The sequence below is a fragment of the Danio aesculapii genome, chromosome 2, assembly GCF_903798145.1.
Source record: "Danio aesculapii chromosome 2, fDanAes4.1, whole genome shotgun sequence".
NCBI classification, from domain to species: domain Eukaryota; kingdom Metazoa; phylum Chordata; class Actinopteri; order Cypriniformes; family Danionidae; genus Danio; species Danio aesculapii.
Genome location: NC_079436.1, coordinates 7718463 through 7745222, shown reverse-complemented (window position 1 = coordinate 7745222; position 26760 = coordinate 7718463). Strand labels below are relative to the sequence as shown.

At 36.3% G+C, this 26760-nt stretch overlaps 2 protein-coding genes across 3 annotated transcripts in view; both read left to right on the top strand.

The window, feature by feature from the left end:
* Window positions 1-26760, top strand: part of dipk2aa (divergent protein kinase domain 2Aa) — a 419818-nt gene that overhangs the window by 180309 nt on the left and 212749 nt on the right. The window lies entirely within an intron of this gene.
* The window catches only part of pls1 (plastin 1 (I isoform)), a 60610-nt gene that overhangs the window by 30233 nt on the left and 3617 nt on the right, over window positions 1-26760 (top strand). For both annotated transcript variants that reach the window (XM_056471909.1, XM_056471917.1), the window contains exons 8-13: window positions 65-207; window positions 4372-4467; window positions 8983-9175; window positions 13989-14067; window positions 17108-17222; window positions 17538-17671. In XM_056471909.1, the coding sequence (XP_056327884.1) occupies window positions 65-207; window positions 4372-4467; window positions 8983-9175; window positions 13989-14067; window positions 17108-17222; window positions 17538-17671 (760 nt within the window). The remainder of the gene's footprint in view (window positions 1-64; window positions 208-4371; window positions 4468-8982; window positions 9176-13988; window positions 14068-17107; window positions 17223-17537; window positions 17672-26760) is intronic.

Here is a 26760-nt window from a genome sequence, read left to right as displayed (position 1 = left end):
TGATTTACACCTCTTAAAAGGATTCCAGTAACACTTGTCTGTGTATTTATGTGTGTGTGTGTAGCGCTAATTGCTTTGCTGGATGAGTCAGAAGAGCTGGACCACCTTATGTCAATGTCCCCTGAGGACCTTTTGCTCCGATGGGTCAACTATCACCTCAAAGCTGCTGGATGGAAACAGATCAGAAACTTCGGTGAAGATATCAAGGTAGCTTCCTTATCCGTCATCGTTATCAGTTGTTATGCATAATTGACATTAATGAATGACTGGAGTTTACATGACAAATATATATTGATCTCTGTATTCAGTATTGAACACGTCAGGTTTTTCTCCTGGGAATAATATTTCTAAAGAAGCTGTTGACATGGATTTGAACAAGATTTTGGTAAATACCCAAACAATACAAACCTAAAAATATAACAAAACTGTTAAATCTGAAAAGTGAGTTATGTGTAATAACAATGGAATGACACAAGGAGAAAGTACTGAACTACTGAAACGTATTTAATACTTTATATTAAACATTTTTTTGGTTATGACAGCTTAAAGACGCCTCTCATATGGAGAATGGCATCACATGCATTGCTCAGGTGTGAGTTTTTTCAAATCTGATCTTTAATTTCTATTTTATATTGGATTCACATCAGGTGATTGGCTTGGCCATTCTACACCTTTATTTTCTTTCTCTGAAAGCATTTGAAAGTTTCATTGGCTGTGTTTTGGATCATTGTCTTGCTGAAATGTCCACCCTGATTTCATCTTCATCCTCCTGCTAATGTAGATGTTGGACTGAAGCAGCTAATATTCATTTACACTGATGAAAGGCAGAGGGTTGCTGAATGACAGCTGACATTTCAGCTGCTGTCTGGGCTTTCACTGCTTTTCTGCACCTCCCTTTCTTCATGTGTTCAATACTTCCTGTGTCATTTCATTTTATTACACATAATTTATTTTTGTAAACTAATTAATATTGTTTTCTCTACATATATGAATTTCTTTGGTTGTTACCAACATTTGGTGAACATTTCAAGTCAAAAGCACCTTTAGAAATATGTTTTCTGAGAAAAATGGTGATGTGTTCAATACTTGTTTCCCACGCTGTATATATATTACCTACAAACACATTACAAAAAAAAATAATTATATCTAATGATAGAAAAAAACAAGGATTCAAGTTTTCAAACTGTGTTTGTCATTCATAATAGTAAGAAATGTGTGTTTAGGAGCAAATTAGCCTATTATAGTTATCACTGAAATATAAATGATTAATTTATTAATTTCTTCTGATGTTAAATATGACAATGAAGTTGCATTCAAGTGGCACGATGTTGACATGAATAAAACCATTGATTTGTTTGGGGGGAAGTGACAAACTATAAGCTTTACATGTTTACATCAGTTTTATATTTTCTAAATGAAAATTTTGTCACTGTTTTGGCTTATAGATATCTTAAAAACGAACAATACTGATACCAATATCTAAAAAACTTTATTTTAATTTCATGGGACCTTTAAACAACACTGTTACGAACATATATTCTATTGGATTCAAGTCAGGTGATTGGCTTGGCCATTCTACAGCTTTATTTTCTTTCTCTGAAAGCGTTTGAAAGTTTCATTGGTTGTGTTTTGGATCATTGTCTTGCTGAAATGTCCACCCTGATTTCATCTTCATCCTCTCCTGCTAATGTAGATGTTAGACTGAAGCAGCTAATATTCATTTACACTGATGAAAGGCAGAGGTTTGCTAAATGACAGCTGACATTTCAGCTGTCTGGGCTTTCACTGCTTTTCTACACCTCCCTTTCTTCATGTGTTCAATACTTCCTGTGTCATTTCATTTTATTACACATAAATTATGTTTGTAAACTAATTAATATTGTTTTCTCTACATATATGAATTTATTTGGTTGCTACCAACATTTGGTGAACATTTCAAGTCAAACGCACCTTTAGAAATATGTTTTCTGAGAAAAATGGTGATGTGTTCAATACTTGTTTCCCACGCTGTATATATATTACCTACAAACACATTACAAAAAAAAAATAATTATATCTAATGATAGAAAAAAACAAGGATTCAAGTTTTCAAACTGTGTTTGTCATCCATAATAGTAAGAAATAAGTGTTTAGGAGCAAATCAGCCTATTATAGTTATCACTGAAATATAAATGATTAATTTATTAATTTCTTCTGATGTTAAATATGACAATGAAGTTGCATTCAGGTGGCACGATGTTGACATGAATAAAACCATTGATTTGTTTGGGGGGAAGTGACAAACTATAAGCTTTACATGTTTACATCAGTTTTATATTTTCTAAATGAAAATTTTGTCACTGTTTTGGCTTATAGATATCTTTAAAATGAACAATACTGATACCAACATCTAAAAAACTTTATTTTAATTTCATGGGACCTTTAAACAACACTGTTACGAACATATATTCTATTGGATTCAAGTCAGGTGATTGGCTTAACCATTCTACAGCTTTATTTTCTTTCTCTGAAAGCATTTGAAAGTTTCATTGGCTGTGTTTTGGATCATTGTCTTGCTGAAATGTCCACCCTGATTTCATCTTCATCCTCTCCTGCTAATGTAGATGTTGGACTGAAGCAGCTAATATTCATTTACACTGATGAAAGGCAGAGGGTTGCTAAATGACAGCTGACATTTCAGCTGCTGCCTGGGCTTTCACTGCTTTTCTACACCTCCCTTTCTTCATGTGTTCAATACTTCCTGTGTCATTTCATTTTATTACACATAATTTATTTTTGTAAACTAATTAATATTGTTTTCTCTACATATATGAATTTCTTTGGTTGCTACCAACATTTGGTGAACATTTCAAGTCAAACGCACCTTTAGAAATATGTTTTCTGAGAAAAATGGTGATGTGTTCAATACTTGTTTCCCCTGCTGTATATATATTACCTACTAACACATTACAAAAAAAAAAAAAAATTATATCTAATGATAGAAACAAACAAGGATGCAAGTTTTCAAACTGTGTTTGTCATCCATAATAGTAAGAAATAAGTGTTTAGGAGCAAATCAGCCTATTATAGTTATCACTGAAATATAAATGATTAAATTATTAATTTCTTCTGATGTTAAATATGACAATGAAGTTGCATTCAGGTGGCACGATGTTGACATGAATAAAACCATTGATTTATTTGGGGGGAAGTGACAAACTATAAGCTTTACATGTTTACATCAGTTTTATATTTTCTAAATGAAAAATTTGTCACTGTTTTGGCTTATAGATATCTTTAAAATGAACAATACTGATACCAACATCTAAAAAACTTTATTTTAATTTCATGGGACCTTTAAACAACACTGTTACGAACATATATTCTATTGGATTCAAGTCAGGTGATTGGCTTGGCCATTCTACAGCTTTATTTTCTTTCTCTGAAAGCATTTGAAAGTTTCATTGGCTGTGTTCTGGATTATTGTCTTGCTGAAATGTCCACCCTGATTTCATCTTCATCCTCCTGCTAATGTAGATGTTGGACTGAGACAGCTAATATTCATTTACACTGATGAAAGGCAGAGGGTTGCTGAATGACAGCTGAGAGATTTCAGCTGCTGTCTGGGCTTTCACTGCCTTTCTACACCTCCCTTTCTTCATGTGTTCAATACTTCCTGTGTCATTTCATTTTATTAAACATAATTTATTTTTGTAAACTAATAAATATTGTTTTCTCTACATATATGAATTTCTTTGGTTGTTACCAACATTTGGTGAACATTTCAAGTCAAACGCACCTTTAGAAATATGTTTTCTGAGAAAAATGGTGATGTGTTCAATACTTGTTTCCCCCGCTGTATATATATATATATATTACCTACTAACACATTACAAAAAAAATATATATATAAAATTATATCTAATGATAGAAACAAACAAGGATGCAAGTTTTCAAACTGTGTTTGTCATTCATAATAATAAGAAATGTGTGTTTAGGAGCAAATTAGCCTATTATAGTTATCACTGAAATATAAATGATTAAATTATTAATTTCTTCTGACATTAAATATGACAATGAAGTTGTATTCAGGTGGCACGATGTTGACATGAATAAAACCATTGATTTATTTGGGGGGAAGTGACAAACTATAAGCTTTACATGTTTACATCAGTTTTATATTTTCTAAATGCAAATTTTGTCACTGTTTTGGCTTATAGATATCTTAAAAACTTTATTTTAATTTCATGGGACCTTTAAACAACACTGTTACAAACATATATTTATCATATACTTTAGCCTTTGGTCTGGTTTGACATTAAATCCTTTTGAACTGTCTTTGCCTGTCCCTTAAGACTGACTATAAACAGAGCCCTTTTTTCCCTCTCTCAGGACTCCAGGGCATATTTCCACCTGCTTAATCAGATCTCACCCAAAGGAGACTTGGATGACCAGATGAGGATTGACATTGACATGTTAGGACTGAGCGTAAGTCAGCCTGAATGCTTGGGTCAACAGCCTTTGCCTGTTTGCTCAGGAACGTGCTGATCGGCTTCCTGTGTCAGGGTTTGTTCTATCACATATTAGCATGATTTAGAGCAGATAAGAAAGACGGCAGCTTTATGATACTCAACACTGATTGCTGTCAAAACAAAGCGAAGGCAAATATGAGAACAAAAGGCAACAAGCCAAGTCCTGAAAAACAGAGCAAGTTCGGTTTTGTACATTGGTATTGAGAAGGTTTTGTTATGCTGCGTTTTCTGCTGTGGAAGTAGAACACCATCAGTATCACCATGATGGTGTAAAAACTAGAGCATTCTAGTCAAAACCCCCTTCTGAGAAAAAACTAAAACAAGCACAGTTAGCATAGCAAAAGAACACAAGAGCCACAGTAAAAGCTGAACTATACTTCTGTGTCGCACACATAAACTATGTTTCCATCCAAAAATGTGAATTAACTTTGTGTGCAAAACTGGATTATCGCAGAAAAGATGTGCTAATAAAGCAGCGTTTCCATCCAACGAGTCAAAGTGAACAAATCATCACTTCCTGATTATCTGGCGGCAAATATTAACAGTAAAAATGGAATTTGCTGCGATAAGAGACGCTGTGTGAATCTTTTCTTCATTTAATAAATGACTTGTGCCTCAGACACCAATCCTGACACGCAGTGAACGCACGGTGGCGTTTGAAAGCGTGAGATGCTGAGCACAGACGCTCTTGATTCTAGTGGTCATTAGTATTATAATAACACTAATACTGAAAGAACACGGAACCCCTTTAATAATACCATATTGAGAAAAATTTACTCATCCAACCCATGGGCTTAAGTTTCATTTAACAGGGGACAATAGGGAGGGAAAATAAATAAAACATTTCTCATGAGCAATTTTTGAAGGGGAAACAAATAATACAGGCTAATAGTACTTATAAGGATACAGTTGAAGTCAGAATTATTAGCTCCCTTTTGAATTTCTTTTCTTTTTAAAATATTTCCCAAATTATGTTTAACAGAGCAAGGAAATTTTCACAGTATGTCTGATAATATTTTTTCTTCTTTTTAAGGTCAAAATTATTAGCCTCTTTAAGCTGTAGTTTTTTCCGATAGTCTACAGAACAAACCATCGTTATAAAATAACTTGCCTAATTACCCTAACCTGCCTAGGTAACCTAATTAACCCTTTTTAAGCTAATTAAGCCTTTAAATTTCACTTTAAGCTGTATAGAAGTGTTTTGAAAAATATCTAGTCAAATATTATTTACTGTCATCATGGCAAAGATAAAATAAACCAGTTATTAAAACTATTATGTTTAGAAATGTGTTGAAAGAAATCTTCTCTCCGTTAAACAGAAATTGGGAAAAAAATAAACAGGGGGGCTAATAATTCTGACTTTAACTGTATATCCCCACAATGAAAAACATTTTTTCTATCATTATTATCGTAGCATGGAGACTGCGTCGTTATTGTTATTTCTCAGGTTCAATGACAAAGCAGATTTTTCTTTAAACCGAACTATTGCATTGTTTGTTATGTTGTTTACAGACATAGCACAGTGCTCATTAAGTTAATACACAGTTAAACAATATACTAACTGTGGCCGTTAATGTTAAGTAACATCATGCCAAGTCAATACAAGTAAAGCAATGCACTGGAAATGGCTTAGGCATGTTAGTTTCAGTGCACTATGCAACAAGCTATATTGTAAACTAACTAACATTAACTAGATGAGTAATATTTAAATCGCTAATATAGCATATTCAGGAAAAGTTACATCGGTAATCAGCATTTTTGCTTCAACTAATTATTAAATGAGTCTGTATCAACTAGATTAAAGACAATTGCTTTATTTAAAGTGAATAAACTACCCTACTTACTGCAATTCAACATTAATTGAGCCGCAGCCGCACACCTGACTCGGTGAAATGAACTGGGAAAGGAGGCAGTGGGCCAAACCACTGTGAGGAACGAGAGGGGGAATTCAACTGTTTCTAAAAGCATTTTTGTGTTTTTTTTTACACTATAAATAATACACTATTATTTGAGGTGTACATGCATATATTTTTCACAATAGAGAGTGCAATTATTATTATTATTTATTTATTTTTTTGTGGGAGGGTGGGGCTCCTCTTGGTGCTTCGGTTTCCTCTGGGTGCTCCGGTTTCCCCCACAGTCCAAACACATGTGCTATAGGTGAATTGGGTCAACAAAATTGGCCGTTGTGTATGTGTGTGTGAACGCGAGAGTGCTGGGTTATGACTGGAAGGACATCCAATGCATAAGTCATATGCCGGAATAGTTGGAGGTTCATTCCACTGTGGCGACCTCTGATAAATAACAGTCTAAGCTGAAGGAAAATGAATGAATGAAAGTCATTTGTGTTACAGACATGAAAGACACAACGCTCTAAAAACACATTTGTTTTTTTGGCAACCAGTTCTGTGTGATATATGGACAAAGTCCGGACTGAGATTTATTTAAAGAAGCTGGTGGCGTTACATGTTTGACACATCATGTTTAGATTGCTTTATTTAACATGCCTGCTTTAAAATAAAGCCAAAAGACTCTAAATTTGGTGGAAGGGTGTATAGTTTCAATGTGATAAGACTGACTCAGCCACTAACCCGACAGCTGGTTAATGCAAAAACAACAGGATGCAATATAATAATGCAAATTCATAATGCAAATAGCCCAACAAGCTCAATTCAGTGGTTCCTTGGAAATACAGTAACTCATCCTGATCACATTTCACTCTGCTTTTTTTCTCTCTCTTTTATTTGAATGAACGGTACATGATGTCACATGGAATATACAGTCACCAGCCACTTAGCTGTTAGGCTAAGCCACCGGCCAATTAGGTACACCTGTCCAACTGCTCGTTGATGCATATTTTTTAATCAGCCAATCACATGACAGCAACTCAATGCATTTAGGCATGTAGACATGGTCAAGACGATCTGCTACAGTTCAAACCGAGCATCAGAATGGGAAAGAAAGATGATTTAAGTAACTTTGAACATGGCATGGTTGTTGGTGCAAGACAGGCTTATCTGAGTATTTCAGAAACTGCTGATCTACTGGGATTTTCATGCACAACCATATCTAGGGTTTACAGAGAATGGTCTGAAAAAGAGAAAATGTCCAGTGAGCGGCGGTTCTTTGGGCGCAAATGCCTTGTTGATGCTAGAGGAGAATGGCCAGACTGGATCAAGCTTATAGAAAGGCAACAATAACTCAAATAACCACTCGTTACAACAGAGGTATGCAGAAGAGCATCTCTGAATGCACAACACATCCAACCTTGAGGCGGATAGGCAACAGCAGCAGAAGACCACACTGGGACAATGTCCAATCCCTTTATGACCACAGTGTACCCATCTTCTGATGGATACTTCCAGCAGGATAACGCACCATGTCATAAAGCGCAAATCATCTCAGACTGGTTTCTTGTCTGACAATGAGTTCACTGTACTCAAATGGCCTCCACAGTCACCATTTCTCAATCCAATAGAGCACTTTTGGGATGTGGTGGAACGGGAGATTTGCATCATGGATGTGCAGCCGACAAATCTGCAGCAACTGCGTGATGCTATCATGTCAATATGGAGCAAAATCTCTGAGGAATATTTCCAGCACCTTGTTGAATCTATGCCACCAAGGATTAAGGCAGTTCCGAAGGCAAAATGGAGTCCAACCCGGTGCTAGTAAGGTGTACCTAATAAAGTGGCCGGTGAGTGTAGGCCTATAATGTGCTCAAATAGCAAAGCCGTCTGACAGTTTTTTGATGGAAGCAACACCTCTTTTTAAAACAGGCCATATAGAGCTATATGTACTAATTTGTCGTTAAGTTCAAATTGTATTGGCATCATATGAATTTACTTAACGCAACCTACTAAAACAAACAAGTATCAAATTTTAACAAACCCTTATCAACCAAATCAGAAAAGGCTATATTTTAAGTACACATTCACCAGACATTTCTATTCAGTGACTATATTTGACTGTGTCCAACATCTTTGTATGTGTACGAGTGAACATTCAGTATCTGAACAAAAAGTTTAAAGCAACCTCTTCCAATGGTGATGTTGAACTCCTATCCTTTCATATTTAGGACATTTGTGTTGACCGGACAGTACATATGAGTGTTTCAAATCCAATTGAGTGTCTTTCTTATTAAAATCATACAATTTCCTATTAATTCCATAGAACGCCTGAGCATATAAGGGCTTATCAATATGGTTGTGACTGCTTTTTATGATATAATGGGCAATCCGGTTGTCTATTATAGATCAGTGGCAAAACCCATTCATTTTCATGCCAGCAAAAGTGATTCAGAATGCTGAATGAAGCAGTAAAATGTACAGTTATGCCCAGAATTTTGTGTTCTTATTGTGGCACAGCATCCAATAATCATATGGCAGAAGTCTTCTGGAAAAAATGATCTGGTTTCCAGCTTCAGTTTCGATGTAAGAGCAGTTCTTCTGATTTAATGACTGTGTTTTAGGAGCGTGATGATGAGATGCGAGCAGAGCTGATGCTGAGGCAGGCGGCTCGTCTGGACTGCAGACAGTTTGTCACTCCCAAGGACGTGGTTGCAGGAAACCATAAGCTCAACATGGCGTTCGTGGCCAATCTTTTCAACATGTACCCGGCCTTGAACAGACCCACCGACAACGGCATTGATTATGCAATCGAGGGTGAGTTCTTTTATGTGAATACGCCTCACGCATTCTCCTGTTTATCAGACCCTTCGACTGCATTATCTGTGCTCTACATCTGAGCTTGCATCCTGTCACAACCACACGTTTCCCATGATCAAAACAAGACATGACTGTTTTCTGAGAGCAAGGGTTAAATCTGAAATGCATTTAAGTCGCCCATAAATTATAACATGGGTGGTTTTCTAAAAGACTCTTTTATACTTCATTTTTCCCCTCATGTAAATACCGGTGATTAGCAGTGGCTTGTTGCTTAATTTTTTTCTTACTATCTGCAATAATAATAATAATAATAATAATAATAATAATAATAATATTAATAATTTTTTTTAACAATACTGCTGCTAATAACAATAACAACAACAACAACAATAATAATTATATCATTTGTAATAACAATACTGCTGATACAACTACTACTACTATTATTATTTTATTATTAATAATTTAACAATACTGCTGCTGCTATAACTAATAATATAACAATAATAATAATAATTAACTATTATTATTATTATTATTATTATTATTATTATTATTATTATTATTATTATTAACAATACTGCTGCTATAGCTATAGCTATTAATAATAATAATTAACTATTATTATTATTATTATTATTATTATTATTATTATTATTAACAATACTGCTGCTGCTATAGCTATTAATAATAACAACAATAATAATAATTAACTATTATTATTATTATTATTATTATTATTAACAATACTGCTGCTGCTATAGCTAATAAAAACAACAACTACAACAACATTAATAATACTAATTATTGTTATTATTATTATTATTAACAAATCTACTGCTGCTGATACAACTACTATTAATACTATTATTATAATTATTTTATGATTATATTTAATTTTAATAATAACAATACTGCTGCCACTAACTAATAATAATAAAAAATAAAAATAATAATAATAAATATAATAATTATAATAAAAAATAATAATTATTATTATAATTATTACTATTATTATTATTATTAATAATATTATTGTTGATGTTGTTGTTGTTGTTTCCCATTGTTGGATTGTGGCTGGAAGGGCATCAGCTGTGTAAAACATATGCTGAATAAGTTGGCGGTTCATTCCGCTGTGGCGACCCCTGATTAATAAAGGGTCTAAGCCAATAAGAAAATGAATTTATTATTATTATTATTATTATTATTATTAATAGTACTACTACTACTACTAAAAATAATAATAATAAAAAAAATAATAACAAAAATACTTATAATTATAACAATACTACTACTGCTGATACAACAACAACTACTACTACTACTATTATTATTATTATTGTTGTTGTTTTATTATGATTTTATTTATAATAACAATACTGCTGCTGCTATAACTAATATAAATAAAAATGTAAAGAATAGTATATTATTATTATTATTATTATTAATAGCAATACTACTGCTGCTATAACTATTGCTACTAAAAATAATATTAATAATAATATTAATAATAATAACTATTATTTATTTATTTAGTAAGTTAGTTAATTCATTAGTTGCACAAAATTTATAGTGCCAGAAAGGCCATTAACAGCTTGCAACAATGTTTGCATTGTCACATCTGTGAGCAACAGGGGGCGCTGTGGTTTACTGCACATATAATGGCTTTTCATGTGTGTCAGAGGGTCACCAATGCGTGCGTGTCTGCCCGTTATAGAGGCTCACGTGTGACAGCAGTAAATGTGGGTAATTCAGTTCATCTCTCTGTCTGTTTATCTCTCTTCTGTTCTGCTAAACCGATTGTCCAATTTTCTCCTGCGTTCTGTGCCTGTATGCCATCAAACTGATACAGATAAGCTGATTTGCCGGAACCCACTTACAGTAACTGCCTTTTTTCTCCATTTACATTGCAAAGAGATATAAATGATTATTTTACCACTATGCTCTTGACTTAACACATTACGCTTTTAATTCAGCCTGCAGTGTGAGCCTCTTAATCAAAACCAATGTCCAAGAGAATGTTTTTAGTTCAGAAGTTTTGCTAATTTTATGTAACAGGATATCAGTCATGTCATCTATAATTAAACACATTAATGAGGGAGGATTATCATTCATTGATTAATTTTCTTTTCAGCTTAGTCCCTTTATTAATTTGGGGTCGCCACAGGGGAATAACAGCCAACTTATCCAGTTAGTTTTTACGCAGCGGATGCCCTTCCAGCCGCAACCCATCACTGGGAAACATCCATACACGCTCATTTACACACATACACTACGGACAATTTAGCCTACCCAATTCACCTGTACGGCATGTCTTTGGACTGTGGGGGAAACCGGAGCACCCGGAGGAAACCCACGTGAACGCAGGGAGAACATGCAAACTCCACAAAGAAACGGCAACTGACCCAGCCGAGGCTCGAACCAGCAACCTTCTTGCTGTGAGGCGACAGCACTACCTACTGCTACCTACACTACCTCATTGCTATTTATAAATCAGCTAGGAACTACCGACGAAAAATAAAAGTTGCTATTTTCTAGGCCGATATAGCTAGGAACTACAGACCAAAAATAAAAATGTTACTATTTTCTACGTCAATATAGCTAGGAACTTTCGACGTAAAATAAAAGTTGCTATTTTCTAGGCTGATATAGCTAGGAACTTTCGACGTAAAATAAAAGTTGCTATTTTCTAGGCTGATATAGCTAGGAACTTTCGACGTAAAATAAAAGTTGCTATTTTCTAGGCTGATATAGCTAGAAACTACAGACCAAAAATTCAAGTTGCTATTTTCTAGGCCGATACAGCTAGGAACTACCGATGAAAAAAAAAAAGTTGCTATTTTCTAGGCCAATATAGCTAGGAACTACAGACTAAAAATGAAAGTTGCTATTTTCTAGGCTGATATAGCTAGGAACTACAGACAAAAATAAAAGTTGATATTTTCTAGGCTGATATAGCTAGGAACTTTCGACGTAAACTAAAAGTTGCTATTTTCAAGGCCGATATAGATAGGAACTACAGACAAAAAATGAAAGTTGCTATTTTCTAGGTCGATACAGCTAGGAACTACTGACGAAAAATAAAAGTTGCTATTTTCTAGTTCGATACAGCTAGGAACTACTGACGAAAAATAAAAGTTGCTATTTTCTCGGTCGATACAGCTAGAAACTACAGATGTAAAATAAAAGTTGCTATTTTCTAGGTCGATATAGCTAGGAACTACAGATGTAAAATAAAAGTTGCTATTTTCTCGGTCGATACAGCTAGGAACTACAGATGTAAAATGAAAGTTGCTATTTTCTAGGTCGATATAGCAAGGAACTACAGACCAAAAATAAAAGTTGCTATTTTCTAGGCTGATATAGCTAGGAACTACTGACCAAAAATAAAAGTTCCTATTTTCTAGGTCGATACAGCTAGGAATTACTGACGAAAAATAAAAGTTGCTATTTTCTCGGTCGATACAGCTAGGAACTACAGATGTAAAATGAAAGTTGCTATTTTCTAGGTCGATATAGCTAGGAACTAAAGACCAAAAATAAAAGTTGCTATTTTCTAGGCTGATATAGCTAGGAACTACAGACGAAAAATAAAAGTTGCTATTTTCTAGGTTGATATAGCTAGGAACTACTGACGAAAAATTAAAGTTGCTGTTTTCTAGGTCGATATAGCTAGGAACTACTGACGAAAAAATGAAAGTTGCTTTTATCTATTCTAGGAACTACACTCACATTCTGTTACAACAATGAATGAATTTGAATAGCAACTTTTACTTACACCGTACACAATGTAACTACAAAAGAGTCTAGCTTTAAACAAGAAAATTTGGTAATTTTTGAGCAAGATGCTTATGGTCTAATCTGATTCAATGATTTATGCTAAGCTAAGCTAAAAGTGTTCCCACCAGACCAAATAGTAAAACTCAACCAATTAACTCGATCTCAGGGAAAAAAAAAAAAAACACATTTAATCCTAAAACAGCTCTGCTGAACACAAATGATTTAAAATAATAAAATGAAACTAGTTTCATTTAAGCCGGTTGTTTACATATAAACAAATTATTTTTATTTATTTATTTTAAATATTTGTATATTTGAAAATATCAAATATTTTCCAAATGTTATTTAACAGAGCAATGATTTTTTTTCACTGTATTTCCCATAATATTTTTTTCTTCCAGAGAAAGTCTTATTTGTTACAAACCATTTTTAGGTCAAAATTATTAGCCCCCTTACGCAAAATTTTGTTTCAGTTGTCTACAGAACAAACCATCGTTATACAATGATTTGCCTAATTACCATAACTTGCCTAATTATTTTAGTTGAACCTTTAAATGTGACTTTAAGCTGAATACTAGTATCTTGAAAAATATCTAGTAAACTATTATTTACTGTCATCATGACAATGATAAAATAAATCAGTTATTAGAAATGAGTTATTAAAACTATTATGTTTAGAAATGTGTTGAAAAAAATCATCTCTCTGTTAAACAGAAATTGGGGAAAAATATACAGGGGGGCTAATAATTCTGACTTCCACTGTATATATCAATGTCAGTCTATTTAGCAATGCTAATAGGCTGTATATAAAGTAAAAGCCCTAAAGCTATGGCAGCAAAAATAACCTGTTTATTTGAGGGTGGACAGTTTTTTGGTGAACTTATAACGTAAGGTCAATTTAAACATAGGCATCCAATGAAAATAATTCAGAAAATAAACTACATTATAAGCGCATAATGATCCTTGAAATAAATTGCAGGCACAACACGGTGCCGTGTTATTAATAAATGATCTCTCTCTCTTGGGACAGGGGAAACGAGAGAGGACAGAACATTCAGGAACTGGATGAATTCTCTGGGGGTCTCTCCATACGTCAATCACCTATACAGGTAATACAGACATTTACTGTAATTGTTTCTCCTTTTTTTTAACTATGACAACATACTCTAAAAATGCAAGGCCATTTAAACTAAAGTTAGTGCAGAATATACACTACCTGACAAAAGTCTTGTCCAAGTTTTAGGAACAACAAATAATAACTTGACTTCTGGTTGATCATTTGGTATCAGAAGGCCTCTAGATTACGCTTATTTGACCAAAATAAAATATGATCATGCCCTGATTTTTAATTATTTAATTAGGACGGTAAGGTTTGACTTTGCTTAGACAAAAGTCTTGTCACTAAACAGAAATAATGTACAGTATAGAATATAAAGTCATGGTGTAGTGGAAAAAGAATCAATATTGTATATGACTCCCATGAGCTTGGAGGACTGCATCCATACATCTCTACAATGACTCAAATAACTTACTAATAAAGTCATCTGGAATGGCTAAGAAAGCGATCTTGCAGGACTCCCAGAGTTCATCAAGATTCTTTGGATTCATCTTTAATGCCTCCTCCTTCATCTTACCCCAAGCATGCTCAATAATGTTCATGTCTGGTGACTTGGCAGGCCAATCCTGTGGCACCTTGACCTTCTTTGCTTTTCAGGAAGTTCTGAAGTAGCTCAATCCCGCTGAAGAATTTGCCCTCTCCTGTGGTTTGTAATATAATGGGCAGAACAAATGTCTTGATTCCTCAGGCTGTTGATGTTGCCATCCACTCAGCAGATCTCTTGCATGCCCCCATACTGATTGTTACCCAAAACCATGATTTTTCCTTCACCAAACTTGACAGATTTCTGTGAGAATCTTGGGTCCATGTGGGTCCTTCTGCAGTATTTGGGATGCAGTTCAACAGATGATTCATCAAAAAAAATCTACCTTCTGCAACTTTCCAAATGATCAACTAAAAAGTTATTTGTTGCTCTTACAATTGGGATCGATGTCAAGACTTTTGTCAGGTAGTTAAAATAGTTTCTTAACAAAGTATCATTATATTGTCCTTGTTGTGTTTTGTGCTGTGTGATTATCTCTGTCAGAGTGGAGCTCATTAATGTTCTTGACATGATCCAAATATGGTCAATTATGGACCTTCTGATTATAAGGGTATTTTATGGAGTAATAAATGATCATATAAAAATTTATGGAGATTTTTTAACTTATCTAAGCCATATACCTACTATGTAAATATCAGAGAACAATTTAATTCATTAAACTAATGCAGTATACGGCACCTTTAACAAAAACAAATGTTACAGCTTAGGTTGACGAGTTATTATACTTACATTTATGGGCTATTACATGACCGGACATACTTTCTTGGCCTAATAAATTGTCTGACATAGTTTTTGTTGGGTAAATAATACAACGCTTTACTACAAAGTACCGATTTTAACCATCCACCAAGTGCTTCCAAACATTTATGAGTTTCTTTTTTGTTGTTCCTGAATACATAAGAAGATATTTGAATAATGTTGGAAAAGTTGACTTCAATAGTAGGAATAACACTATGGTATATTACTAATACTATATTCGACGACTACTGGTTTCTAATATTTTTCAAAGTATCTATTTTTAAATTTACAAAAAGTTTACCCATCAATTTGTATTTTTGGGCAAACTGTCCCTTTAAATTAATAAAGTTTGTAAACCCCTTAAAAAGATAGTTCACTTAAAACTAAAATAATTGTCATCGATAGCTCATCACTTGTCACAAACCTGTTTGAGTTTCATTCTTTTGTTGAACATAAAGGAAGCTATTCGAAGAAAGCTGGAAACCCCTAACCATTGACTTCTGTAATATTTGTTTATCGTACTACAGAAGTCAATGGTTACCAGCTTTCTTCAAAATATCTTCTTTTACAGGGTTCCCACGCTTTCATGAACAGCAGATTCAAGGACTTTTTAAATCTCCATGAAAGTCCATACTGTACTTAACATTTCACTAACACCCATAGTAGTTACATCCTTACATCCACAAATGCCAGTGAAAATTGTAATCTGCCAAAAGGAAGCCCTATGTTAACAGTGTCCAGAAGCACCGTCTACTTTTCTGGGCTCGGAGGCATCTGGGATGGACGATCACACAGTGAAAACGTGCACTGTGGTCAGATGAATCAGTATTTCAAGTATTCTTTGGGAGAACTGGACGCTGTGTGCTCTGGACCAAAGAAGAAAAAGGATTATCCAGACTGTTACCAGTAACAAGTCCAAAAGTCTTGTTATAGAGATTTTTGGAGCGCAATATGCTGCCTTCAAGAAGACATCTTTTCCAGGGACGCTCATGTATATTTCATCAAGACAATTCAAAATCACATTCTGCACAGATTCCAAGTCCTGGATGTGGAGGAAAAGGAGACCTGTACTTGATTGGCCTTCCTGCAGTCCTGACATGTTTTCAGTAGAGAATGTGTGGCGCATTTTGAAGTGCAAAATACGACAACGAAGACCGCGTATTGTTGCCCAAATACACCTGAAACTCTTCATCACTTGATGTCTTCAATCCCTAAACATCTTTTAAGTGTTGTAAAAAGCAATGGCAACATTCCAAAGTGGTAAATGCTTTACTGTTCCAACTTATTTAGCAATGTGTTGCAAGAACCAAAATTGGAATATGTTTATAAAAAAACCCAATAAAAATTATGAGGAACACATCAAGTAATGTTTGTTGTCTGCAATGAAAAGAAGTCAAAGTAAATTTAGAAATCACTTCCATGCATTTTCCATACTGACCCAACTTTTTCTGATTTGGGATTGTACTTTCAAGAAGTGTGGGAACCCTGCTTTTAGGTTCAGCAGAATAAAATAAAGGTTTGAAACTAATTAGGGGTAAATATTGAGTAAATTCAATATTTAGGGTGAACTATCCCTTTAAATGCCAGAGCATACGCCTTATTTTGTTGTTGTTGAGTGGCTCTGAAGAAACTTGCTGACAAATCTCTGGTGTTGTCAACCTTTAAACACAGTTCATCTTGATTCATTGTCTTAAGCATGAAACATTACAACCAAAAGAGTAAAGTTCATCCCGATCATTCTTTTCTCCAGTGATCTGCACGACGGCCTCATCATTCTTCAGTTATATGAGAGAATCCAGATACCGGTTGACTGGCCCAGAGTCAACAAACCTCCTTATCCTGTACTCGGCTCCAACATGAAGAAGGTTTGCCTTTCGACAAGCTAAAAGTATTAAAAAAAGCTGATAGCTGAGATCACCTTTAAGTCACTTCAGAACTTTAGCCAGTGAAAAAATGTGTATCTGACAGAAGATTAAAATAAAAATACGCCCAGCTATGTTGAATTCCTGTATCTGCTAAACTGATTAGCGCAGCTCCCTCAGGTTAGCGGCTAACTCTGTTTAGAATTCCAAATGCAGACTTTATTCATCAAAAATGCTAGTTGTGTATGGAACGCTGCTGTAGATGGAGTTGAATTATACATGTCATGTTAATTCGCCTGACATATGTTTGTTTTGTAGCTTGAGAATTGCAATTATGCGGTTGCGCTGGGCAAAAAGGAAGCAAAGTTTTCCTTGGTAGGAATCGGCGGTGAGAATATCAATGAGGGAAGCCCCATGCACACGCTGGCACTGGTCTGGCAACTAATGAGAAGGTACTATATCTATATATGATATTGCTTTCAGTACATGAGCATGGCAGTTCGTGACTGTTTTACATTTTGACAAATTTGAGGGGAAATATATATGTATATTGATTTCTACACTCTAATGTGGAAGTTGGTTTACTGGAAGTGGACCTAAAAATACTTTTGTTGCTTGTTCAAACTACTTGTTTAAAATGAGTTGAAACAACACAATTATTAAGGGGTTTTTTAGGACAACTTATCTTTTTTATGTTCAATCCACTTAAATTTGTAAAAATGATTCAAGCTCTGGTCAGATCACACGATTTTCTCACGATTTCGGCACGATTTCCTTGACGTACAATTTCGTGGGGGGTCGTAAACGACAAATGGGCATCGTGACACAAGATTCAATAGTTTCTCCTTGTGTAATGTGGCATAGTTCCCGATCGCAGAAAGTCTTGCATGTTTAATTTTTTCCAAGATCTTCACGACGAGTTCCGTCCCGTGGGTGACAGTAGACAATAGGAGCACATCATTTATCAGTTATATCCGCCATATTTACTTATGGTTGGGTCTCGAGTTGATAAGATCAATCATTGGCTATGCAAACTTTAACTACTTTCTCTAAAATATCAAGGTGTTTTAAGCAATTTTATCTGACAGACTGGCACAAATATGCAGACCTCCATTCTCACAACGAGTTTCTGAGTTCTCTCAGCCTTCCAACTGCGTTCATTTTTTCGAGGTAATCTGAAAACACTTCAGTACAAATACATTGTAAAAGCCTGATATTTACAGAATAAATTATTCAAATTAATTGATTAAACTAGTTAAATTGAAACTCCCCGGCAATGGATGATTTTGTCATTAAAATGAAAAGTTTAATATAAATTTCTCTGAAATTGTGAATATTTCACTTTAATTTTATTTAGGCTAGATTTTATTTCATTTAACAAAACAGTTTGTGCTTTGGCGCTGAATCATGACTGGTTTTAAAGCACGTCACCTCAGATGTTATTCGTTATTCTTGTTTATCTAGCAGATAACTGACCAACAAAAATACATTCCAATTAAGATACAAAAATATATCGAACGAAATTAATTTCAAAAAGATGTTTTTTTTTCCAAGAAAAATATACAATTATATATTTGTTTGTGCTCGTCCACTACTCAACTGTGCAGTGATGATTTGTTTCAAAAGGATTTAATTCATACTTAACTGTAATTTCTGTATCACAAACCTATCTTTTATATGTTATTATTTTAAAGATAATGTCTTGAGCATCTGATTTTTCCTCACTGCTGATGTGCTTTCATTTTATCAATGTCATAATAATTGCCCTTAAATAATGTAGCCTAGATGTCAGCAAGCATCAGTGTTTATTGAGATTGACTAAAGATAAAAAAACAGACATTTAAATTAATAAGATAAGAAATATTGTTATAGCAACACTTGTGACTGCTTTGGGAAATAACGGTCATCGTAGATGTCACAGAATGATTGATCGTGAAGGAACGTGTAGTCTTGCACAGGTGATACCCATGACAAGTCAAAATTTTATTAAGATAAAATCGCATAATCTGACAAAGTGACTTTCATAACCGACAATAAAAATCGTGTGATTTGACCGGGGAAATTTGTGACAACATGAAGGAATTATGTGGAACCCAGCCTTTTAGTAACATTTAAGTTGTCCCAATAAAACCTAAGAAATGAATTTGAAAATGCTAATTCGTAAAAAATATAATGTTTGCACATGGTCTGACTTAAATGATGACATCATGACCTAAATGGGGAAATGTTAATGCTAAAATCAATAAATCTTTAAAATAATGCACTCAAAATGACATTTGCTGTTTTAAAATGAGCTGAAACAACATGTCCATGTTGTACTAACACAAATCGATAGTTTTTTTAAAGTGTGGTCCACTAGTTAATGCTAGATCATGTACTTACCAACATGTATTGAACTAAGTGTAATCAATCTTCTACAGCATTTGTTTATCAAAGTTTGACACTTACTAATGTGTTATTACCATCTAAAGTTGTGCTTTGTTAAGTTAGGTATAATCAGAGATGTATAAAGTACTAGAGACCCAGACTTAAGTAAAAGTACAAGTACTCTATCAAAAAGTGACTTGAGTAGAAGTAAAAGTGCTCTTTAAGTACCATACTTAAGTGGAAGTACTAAAGTATTCAACATTTTTTGTACTTAAGTATTGCAAGTAGTTTATTTCAAAATTTACTACTCAAGTACTGAAAGTAAAAGTACAAGTATTGTGTTATGTAGTTATTAAAGAATGCAGTCAAAAGACATCATATTGTTTGTTTATTTTAAATCTCTTTTTTGGGGGCACGTCATTAAGCAGAACGAAAAGAAACATGACTTGCAATACTGTTTTTCTCTCACGCTTGAACCACAGATCTGACAGATTATAACAGCTTTAACACACACCTTTCAAAGTTGTGTGTCACAAAAACAGTCCATAATCCACTCAAAACACTATTGAAACCCATTTTTGGAGCACAATTTACTGGTTGTAAACGCTGTAAACGAACGTTCTAATTCACTTGATTTTGATTTTATTGTAAAAAAAAAGAAAACGTGTATATTACTGTATTAAATGAAAATCTGAAATATTTTATAGCTTATGGCTATGATTTAGTATTCAAAAATGTTTCATTTTGATTGTTTTAATTAAATTGGTCTTAAACTTCATATTTTTATAGTATATTTATTCATTCTGGTACTTTTACCATAAACCAACATCTCAACCATTTGGTAGAGGCTGATATTTTAGAAATTATGGGATGTGTTGGGGGAAAATGTATTGATTGTGTTCACTAGCGACATTAGGAGTTAAGAAATGCAATAAATAAAAAAATTCTATTGGTTTTTTTTTCTTGGTGTAACAGTTAAATGGTTACTTGTAATAAAATTGTGTCCTTTAATACAGCAGTAATATATATGAACTGTACCCTTAATTTGACCCGTTCAAAGAAAACACTCTTTCTGAATGTATCAAACAAAACTCATGCACAGAAGACAGCATGAGCATTTATAGCAAATAAACTAATGTAAATATTCTCTCGCCTGCTTTTTAAACGCTGACAGGCGAGGTCTTAGACCCCTTAGATTGGTTATTGTCTTCACCTTCTCAACAGAAAGGGCTGCTATCGGCTTTAGAAATGAAAGCGTTGTTCACTGATGGTGGGAAGAACAGCCGCGGTTACAGTCTATGTATGTATAATACGCGGTTATCACAGGTAATCTATAATAGACACAGTGGAGAAAACTTGCACCTCATACACGCCCAGGTCTGGATCCACAGGTATCGCTTTAACAGCCAAGAGGAGATGAAACTCCTTGTTACCTCACAAACAGGCCAGCGGGTCAAATGTCCAAAGTGAGAGAGGCAGAGATGGGAGTCTCTCAACATTTCTCTGTAGTAGTGAAATAGCGGCTCGTGTGCTGTGCCGCCTTCACTCGCCCTCGCGCCTCTGTCCTTTGCCATAGTATTGCGACACCGCACATAGGAGATAAATGACGTCAGTACGTAATAACCCGTTATGATCTATTACTGAACCGACATTGACCATTTTGACACCTCTAGTAACGAGTAACGATGCAGCTCATAAAAAATCTATCGGAGTAAAAGTATTAAACTCATCGAAAATATGTACTTAAGTAAAAGTGGAAGTAGGAGAAAAAAACAATACTCCAGTAAAGTACTGATACTGCCTTTTAGTACTTAAGTACAGTAGTGAAGTAGTTCTACTTCGTTACTATACATCTCTGGGTATAATAACTTACCATACAGCTACTTGCGTCATAAGTAAACAATTAGACATAAAACATAGATCTGTCCTTTAATAATTTACTTAATCAAATGTAAAACTTGCAGAAGGTAAAATGGCTGAATGCAGCTTATACTAACCTATTATTCAGTCACAAGACTGCACTAAACAGACAAGAACAGCTGTAACTAGATACGATAAACATATGAATATTCCTACATTTATTCACTAATGTTTATGATAATTCGTAGTACCAGGATGAGCCTGTGTTATTAGTTATCAGCCATTGTTATCTGGGAAAAACAACTTGTAATGTTGTGATTGACCAATCAGAATCAAGTATTCCAGAGAGCGTTGTAATAAATTAGTTATTGCATTATGAGTTAACAAGAACCAACATTGAACATCATTTTTTTTCCATTAGCTAACATTAACAACGATGAATAAATACTGTAATAAATGTATTGCTAATTAATTCTTCATGTCAGTAAATGCATTAACATTAACTAATGGACCATTATTTAAACGCGATACCAAATCTACACTTTAGACAGAGCAGCTTAAAGATGTTTTATATATTTAAAACATTTTTATTTAGCCTTTAAATGCATAAAATGTAACTTATCATGACAATAAATGTGTTTTGAAAATTAAGTCTGACATCAGTTCTCACAAAAGCTGCATTTATTTGATCAAAAAGCAGTGAAATACACTGTTACATTAGTAGAACTGTTTTACTGTTTTAATACATTCAGTTATATTTATTCCTCTACTGGGAAGCTGGCATTCAGCAGCCATTATTTAGGTCTTTAGAGTAACATTATCTTTTTTTTTTCTTCTTTAAGACAGGACAATATTTGGCCAAGATACAGCCAAATATTTTAGGATCTGAAATCTGAGGCTTCATAAAAATCGAAATATTCGGAAAATCACATTAGCAATGTACATTCATAATCAAAAGAATGAGTTGTAACATACATTTTGTTGGAATTTTACAAACTATCTTCATAAAACATGATTTTTAGTTAGTATTATAATTATTTCGGCCATATAAGAAAAATCGATCATTTGTAGCATACAAGCATACAATCAGCATACAATGTATTTTATATGTATGCAGGGGCGGACTGGCCATAGGGAGCACTGAGACATTTCCCGGTGGCCTGGCGGTCAATCTGGTATATATTTATATATATGTATATATATATATATATATATATGTATATATATATATATACATATATATATGTATATATATATATATACATATATATATATACATATATATATATATATATATATACATATATATACATATATACATATATATACATATATATATATATACACATATATATATATATATATACATATACATATATATATATATATACATATACATATACATATTGTCATGGATTGGTCAGGCTCTCACGACCCCCACTCACGAAGATCACCATCACCTGACTTCTAATGAGCACACAGCTGCATCACATTCACGAGCACCAGATAAAAGCACAGCACTCCAGTCGCTCATTGTCCGGGCTCGTCTCGACGAAAGCGGACAACTGAGCGACCACTCAGCGTAGTCATCCTCAGCTAAACAAACGATTTACTTACCTGTTCTCTTTGTATTCCTCCTAGTCTTCCTGGTCCTCCCGAATCGTCCTGTCTTCCAGTCCTTCCAAGTCTGTGTCATCCTCTGTCAGCTGTATCTGGTGTGTGCTGTCCATCCTCGTGTATTCCTGTTACCCAGCCACGGAGGAAAAGACCCCAACATCATTCCTGATCCTCCTGGCTATCCTTCATGTGCTCCTTGTTGTCATTCAATAAACACCCTAACGTTTCCTTACCTCTGTCTCCTGTCCGCTTCATAACAGAAGCCCGGACCCATAACGACGACAACATGAGCACCCTCGATCACTTTCAAGAGCTGGTGGACCAGTTGAAGCGGATTCTACAGCCACCAGCTCCACTTTCCAACGCACCACCAGCACCGAGCACTTCCGCCTCCACAGTTTCTTCTTCGGCCCTTCCTTCCAGTCCCATGGCCCGACCAGCGCCCTACTCAGGCGGAGCGGGGGAGTGCAATGGTTTTCTGTTACAATGTTCCCTCATATTCGAAATGCAACCTTCTCTATATCCCACAGATAAGTCAAAGATCGCCTACATCGTATCACTACTCTCTGGACCTGCACTTAAATGGGCTGAGACGATCTGGAACCAAGCCGGGCCGGTCATGAATTCCATCACTACCTTCACGGAGTATTTCAAAGAGGTGTTTGGACGTTCTGATGGGGAAGTAGCCGCTGGAGAGCAGCTGTATCATCTAAAGCAAGGTACTCTATCTACACAGGAATATGCTCTCCGGTTTCGCACTCTAGCAGCTGCAAGTGGATGGAATGAGAGATCGTTGTTGACCACGTACCGGCTCGGCTTGGAACCCACTCTCCGAATCCAGCTGGCCACATTAGATGATACAATGGGTCTGGAGAGATTCATCCAACATTCTCTCCGATGTTCCGATCGTCTCCGTTCCTATCAACAGGACACCATCACCCCCTCGTCTGCACTCCTCCAATCGCCTGAGTCAACAGCCTCTCCAGAACCAGAACCCATGATAATAGAGTCTGGAAGACTGACATCAGCGGAACGACAGAGGAGGCTGACCCGGGGTCTGTGTCTATACTGCGGTGTCAGTGGACACACCCGTATGGAGTGTCCCCTTCGTCCCATTCGGACTTCAGTGAGTGTATTCAGTACGAATATTGAACAATGTAAACCACTTACCACCACCGTACAAATAACTACTGCCTCTATTTCTCTCCTTGTCACAGCCCTCATCGACTCCGGGTCAGCAGGGAACTTCATCTCCCAATCCCTCTGTCGTCAACTCCACCTCCGTACTGAGGCGTCCTCGCATATATACCAGATACAACCGATAACCCAGTGCACTCGATCTTCGACCCGTATCCATCGACAATGCGAAGACATCCTTCTTCAAGTGGGGCTGTTACATCAAGAGAGGATTCAATTTCTGGTTCTGGAGGGTGCAAATATGGACATCATTCTAGGGCGCCCGTGGCTGGTGAAGCACGATCCCATCATCTCTTGGGGCACAGGAGAGATAAAGAAATGGGGATCTGGATGTACACCTACCTGTTTTCCAAATCTCCCTCTTCAAGGTCGGAACCCCATTTCTTTGTTTGCAACATCGGTCGAGAGCCCTCCTGAGAAGCAGTCTATCCACATTCCTAAGGAGTACAGCTCCTTTCATGATGTCTTCTGCCCCAAGAGAGCTTCCCAGCTACCGCCGCATCGGCCATGGGACTGCGCGATCGACCTAGTTCCAGATGCCCAGTTGCCAAGAGGTAGGATCTACCCGCTCTCGCTTCCAGAGAATCAGGCAATGGAAGATTACATAAGGGAGGCTCTGAGTCAGGGGTACATACGTCACTCAAAATCACCAGCCGCCTCAAGCTTCTTCTTTGTGGCCAAGAAGGACGGAGGGCTGCGTCCATGCATCGACTACAGGGTCCTAAATAACGGTACAGTAAAATACCGATATCCCCTTCCTCTGGTACCAGCCGCTTTGGAACAGCTCCGAGAAGCTAAAGTCTTCACTAAATTGGACCTCCGCAGCGCGTATAATCTGATAAGAATACGTGAGGGGGACCAATGGAAGACAGCATTCGTGACCCCTACTGGCCACTATGAATATGAGGTCATGCCTTACGGTCTGGTCAACGCCCCCTCCGTATTCCAAAACTTCATTCATGAAGTCCTCCGGGAGTTTCTTCACCACTTTGTAATAGTGTACATAGATGACATCCTCATTTACTCCCGGAGTGAGGCCGAACATCGCCAACACGTTGCGGAGGTCCTACACACATTGAGAGAACATCACCTCTACCTCAAAGCGGAGAAATGCTCATTCCACCAGAAGTCGATTCATTTCTTGGGATACATCATTGATCAAACCGGTATACGTATGGATGGGAAGAAAATTGAGGCTGTTCTATCCTGGTCAGAACCCACTTCCATTAAGGAGCTCCAGAGGTTTCTTGGGTTTGCTAACTTTTATAGACGGTTTATCAAGGACTACAGCAGGATTACATCACCTCTCACTAATCTCCTCAAGGGTAAACCCAAAGGACTGGAGTGGACCAAAGAAGCAGCCGCAGCCTTCCGCCTTCTTAAGAAGGAGTTCACAAGGGCCCCACTCCTGACTCATCCTGACCCAAATCTTCCTTTCGTGGTGGAAGTGGACGCATCCACCACCGGCGTCGGGGCAGTATTATCTCAACATCATGATACACCGCCCCGACTGCATCCCTGTGCCTATTTCTCTCGGAAGTTGAGCCCGGCGGAGCAGAATTACAGCATAGGAGACAGGGAGCTGCTAGCAATCAAGCTAGCCTTGGAGGAGTGGCGTCACTGGTTGGAGGGAGCCAAACATCCGTTCCAGGTGATCACAGATCACAAAAACCTCCAATATATCAAAGAGGCCAAGAGACTATGTCCACGTCAAGCCAGATGGTCACTTTTCTTCTCACGTTTTGATTTCTCCATTTCCTATCGTCCAGGACCCAAGAATCTAAGAGCAGACGCTCTCTCTCGTTTACACGAGCATCACGATCATGAAGAACTCCCAACGAAGATTCTTCCCGAACACATCTCCATTTGTCCGATCACCTGGAACGCTCCTCCAGTCGTTGCCACTCCGGAAGCCCCTGCTCCGCCGGGATGCCCTCCTCATCGGCAGTTCATACCACCTGAACACCGGGTAGATCTGATCCACTCCTTACATACCTCGCTAGGCACTGGACATCCAGGGATCAACAATACTCTCTCGCTAGTATCCCAACGATTCTGGTGGCCAAACATGGCAAGGGATGTGAGGCAATATGTTCAGGGCTGTAAGGACTGTGCCCAATCCAAGAGCCCACGTCATCTACCCGCTGGAAAGCTCCATCCCTTGCCGATTCCGAACCGTCCCTGGTCACACCTAGGAGTGGACTTTATCACTGATCTCCCTTCGTCAGAAGGTAATACCTGTATTCTAGTCATAGTAGATAGATTCTCAAAGTTTGTCAAACTAATCCCTCTGAAAGGTCTTCCCACAGCCTTTGAAACAGCCGACAATATCTTTAATCAAGTCTTCAGGTCATTTGGTATTCCAGAAGATATTGTGTCGGACAGAGGTCCACAGTTCATCTCACGTCTATGGAAAGCCTTCTTCAAGCTCCTAGGTGTGGCCGTCAGCCTCTCTTCTGGATATCATCCCCAAACCAACGGGCAGACAGAGAGGAAGATT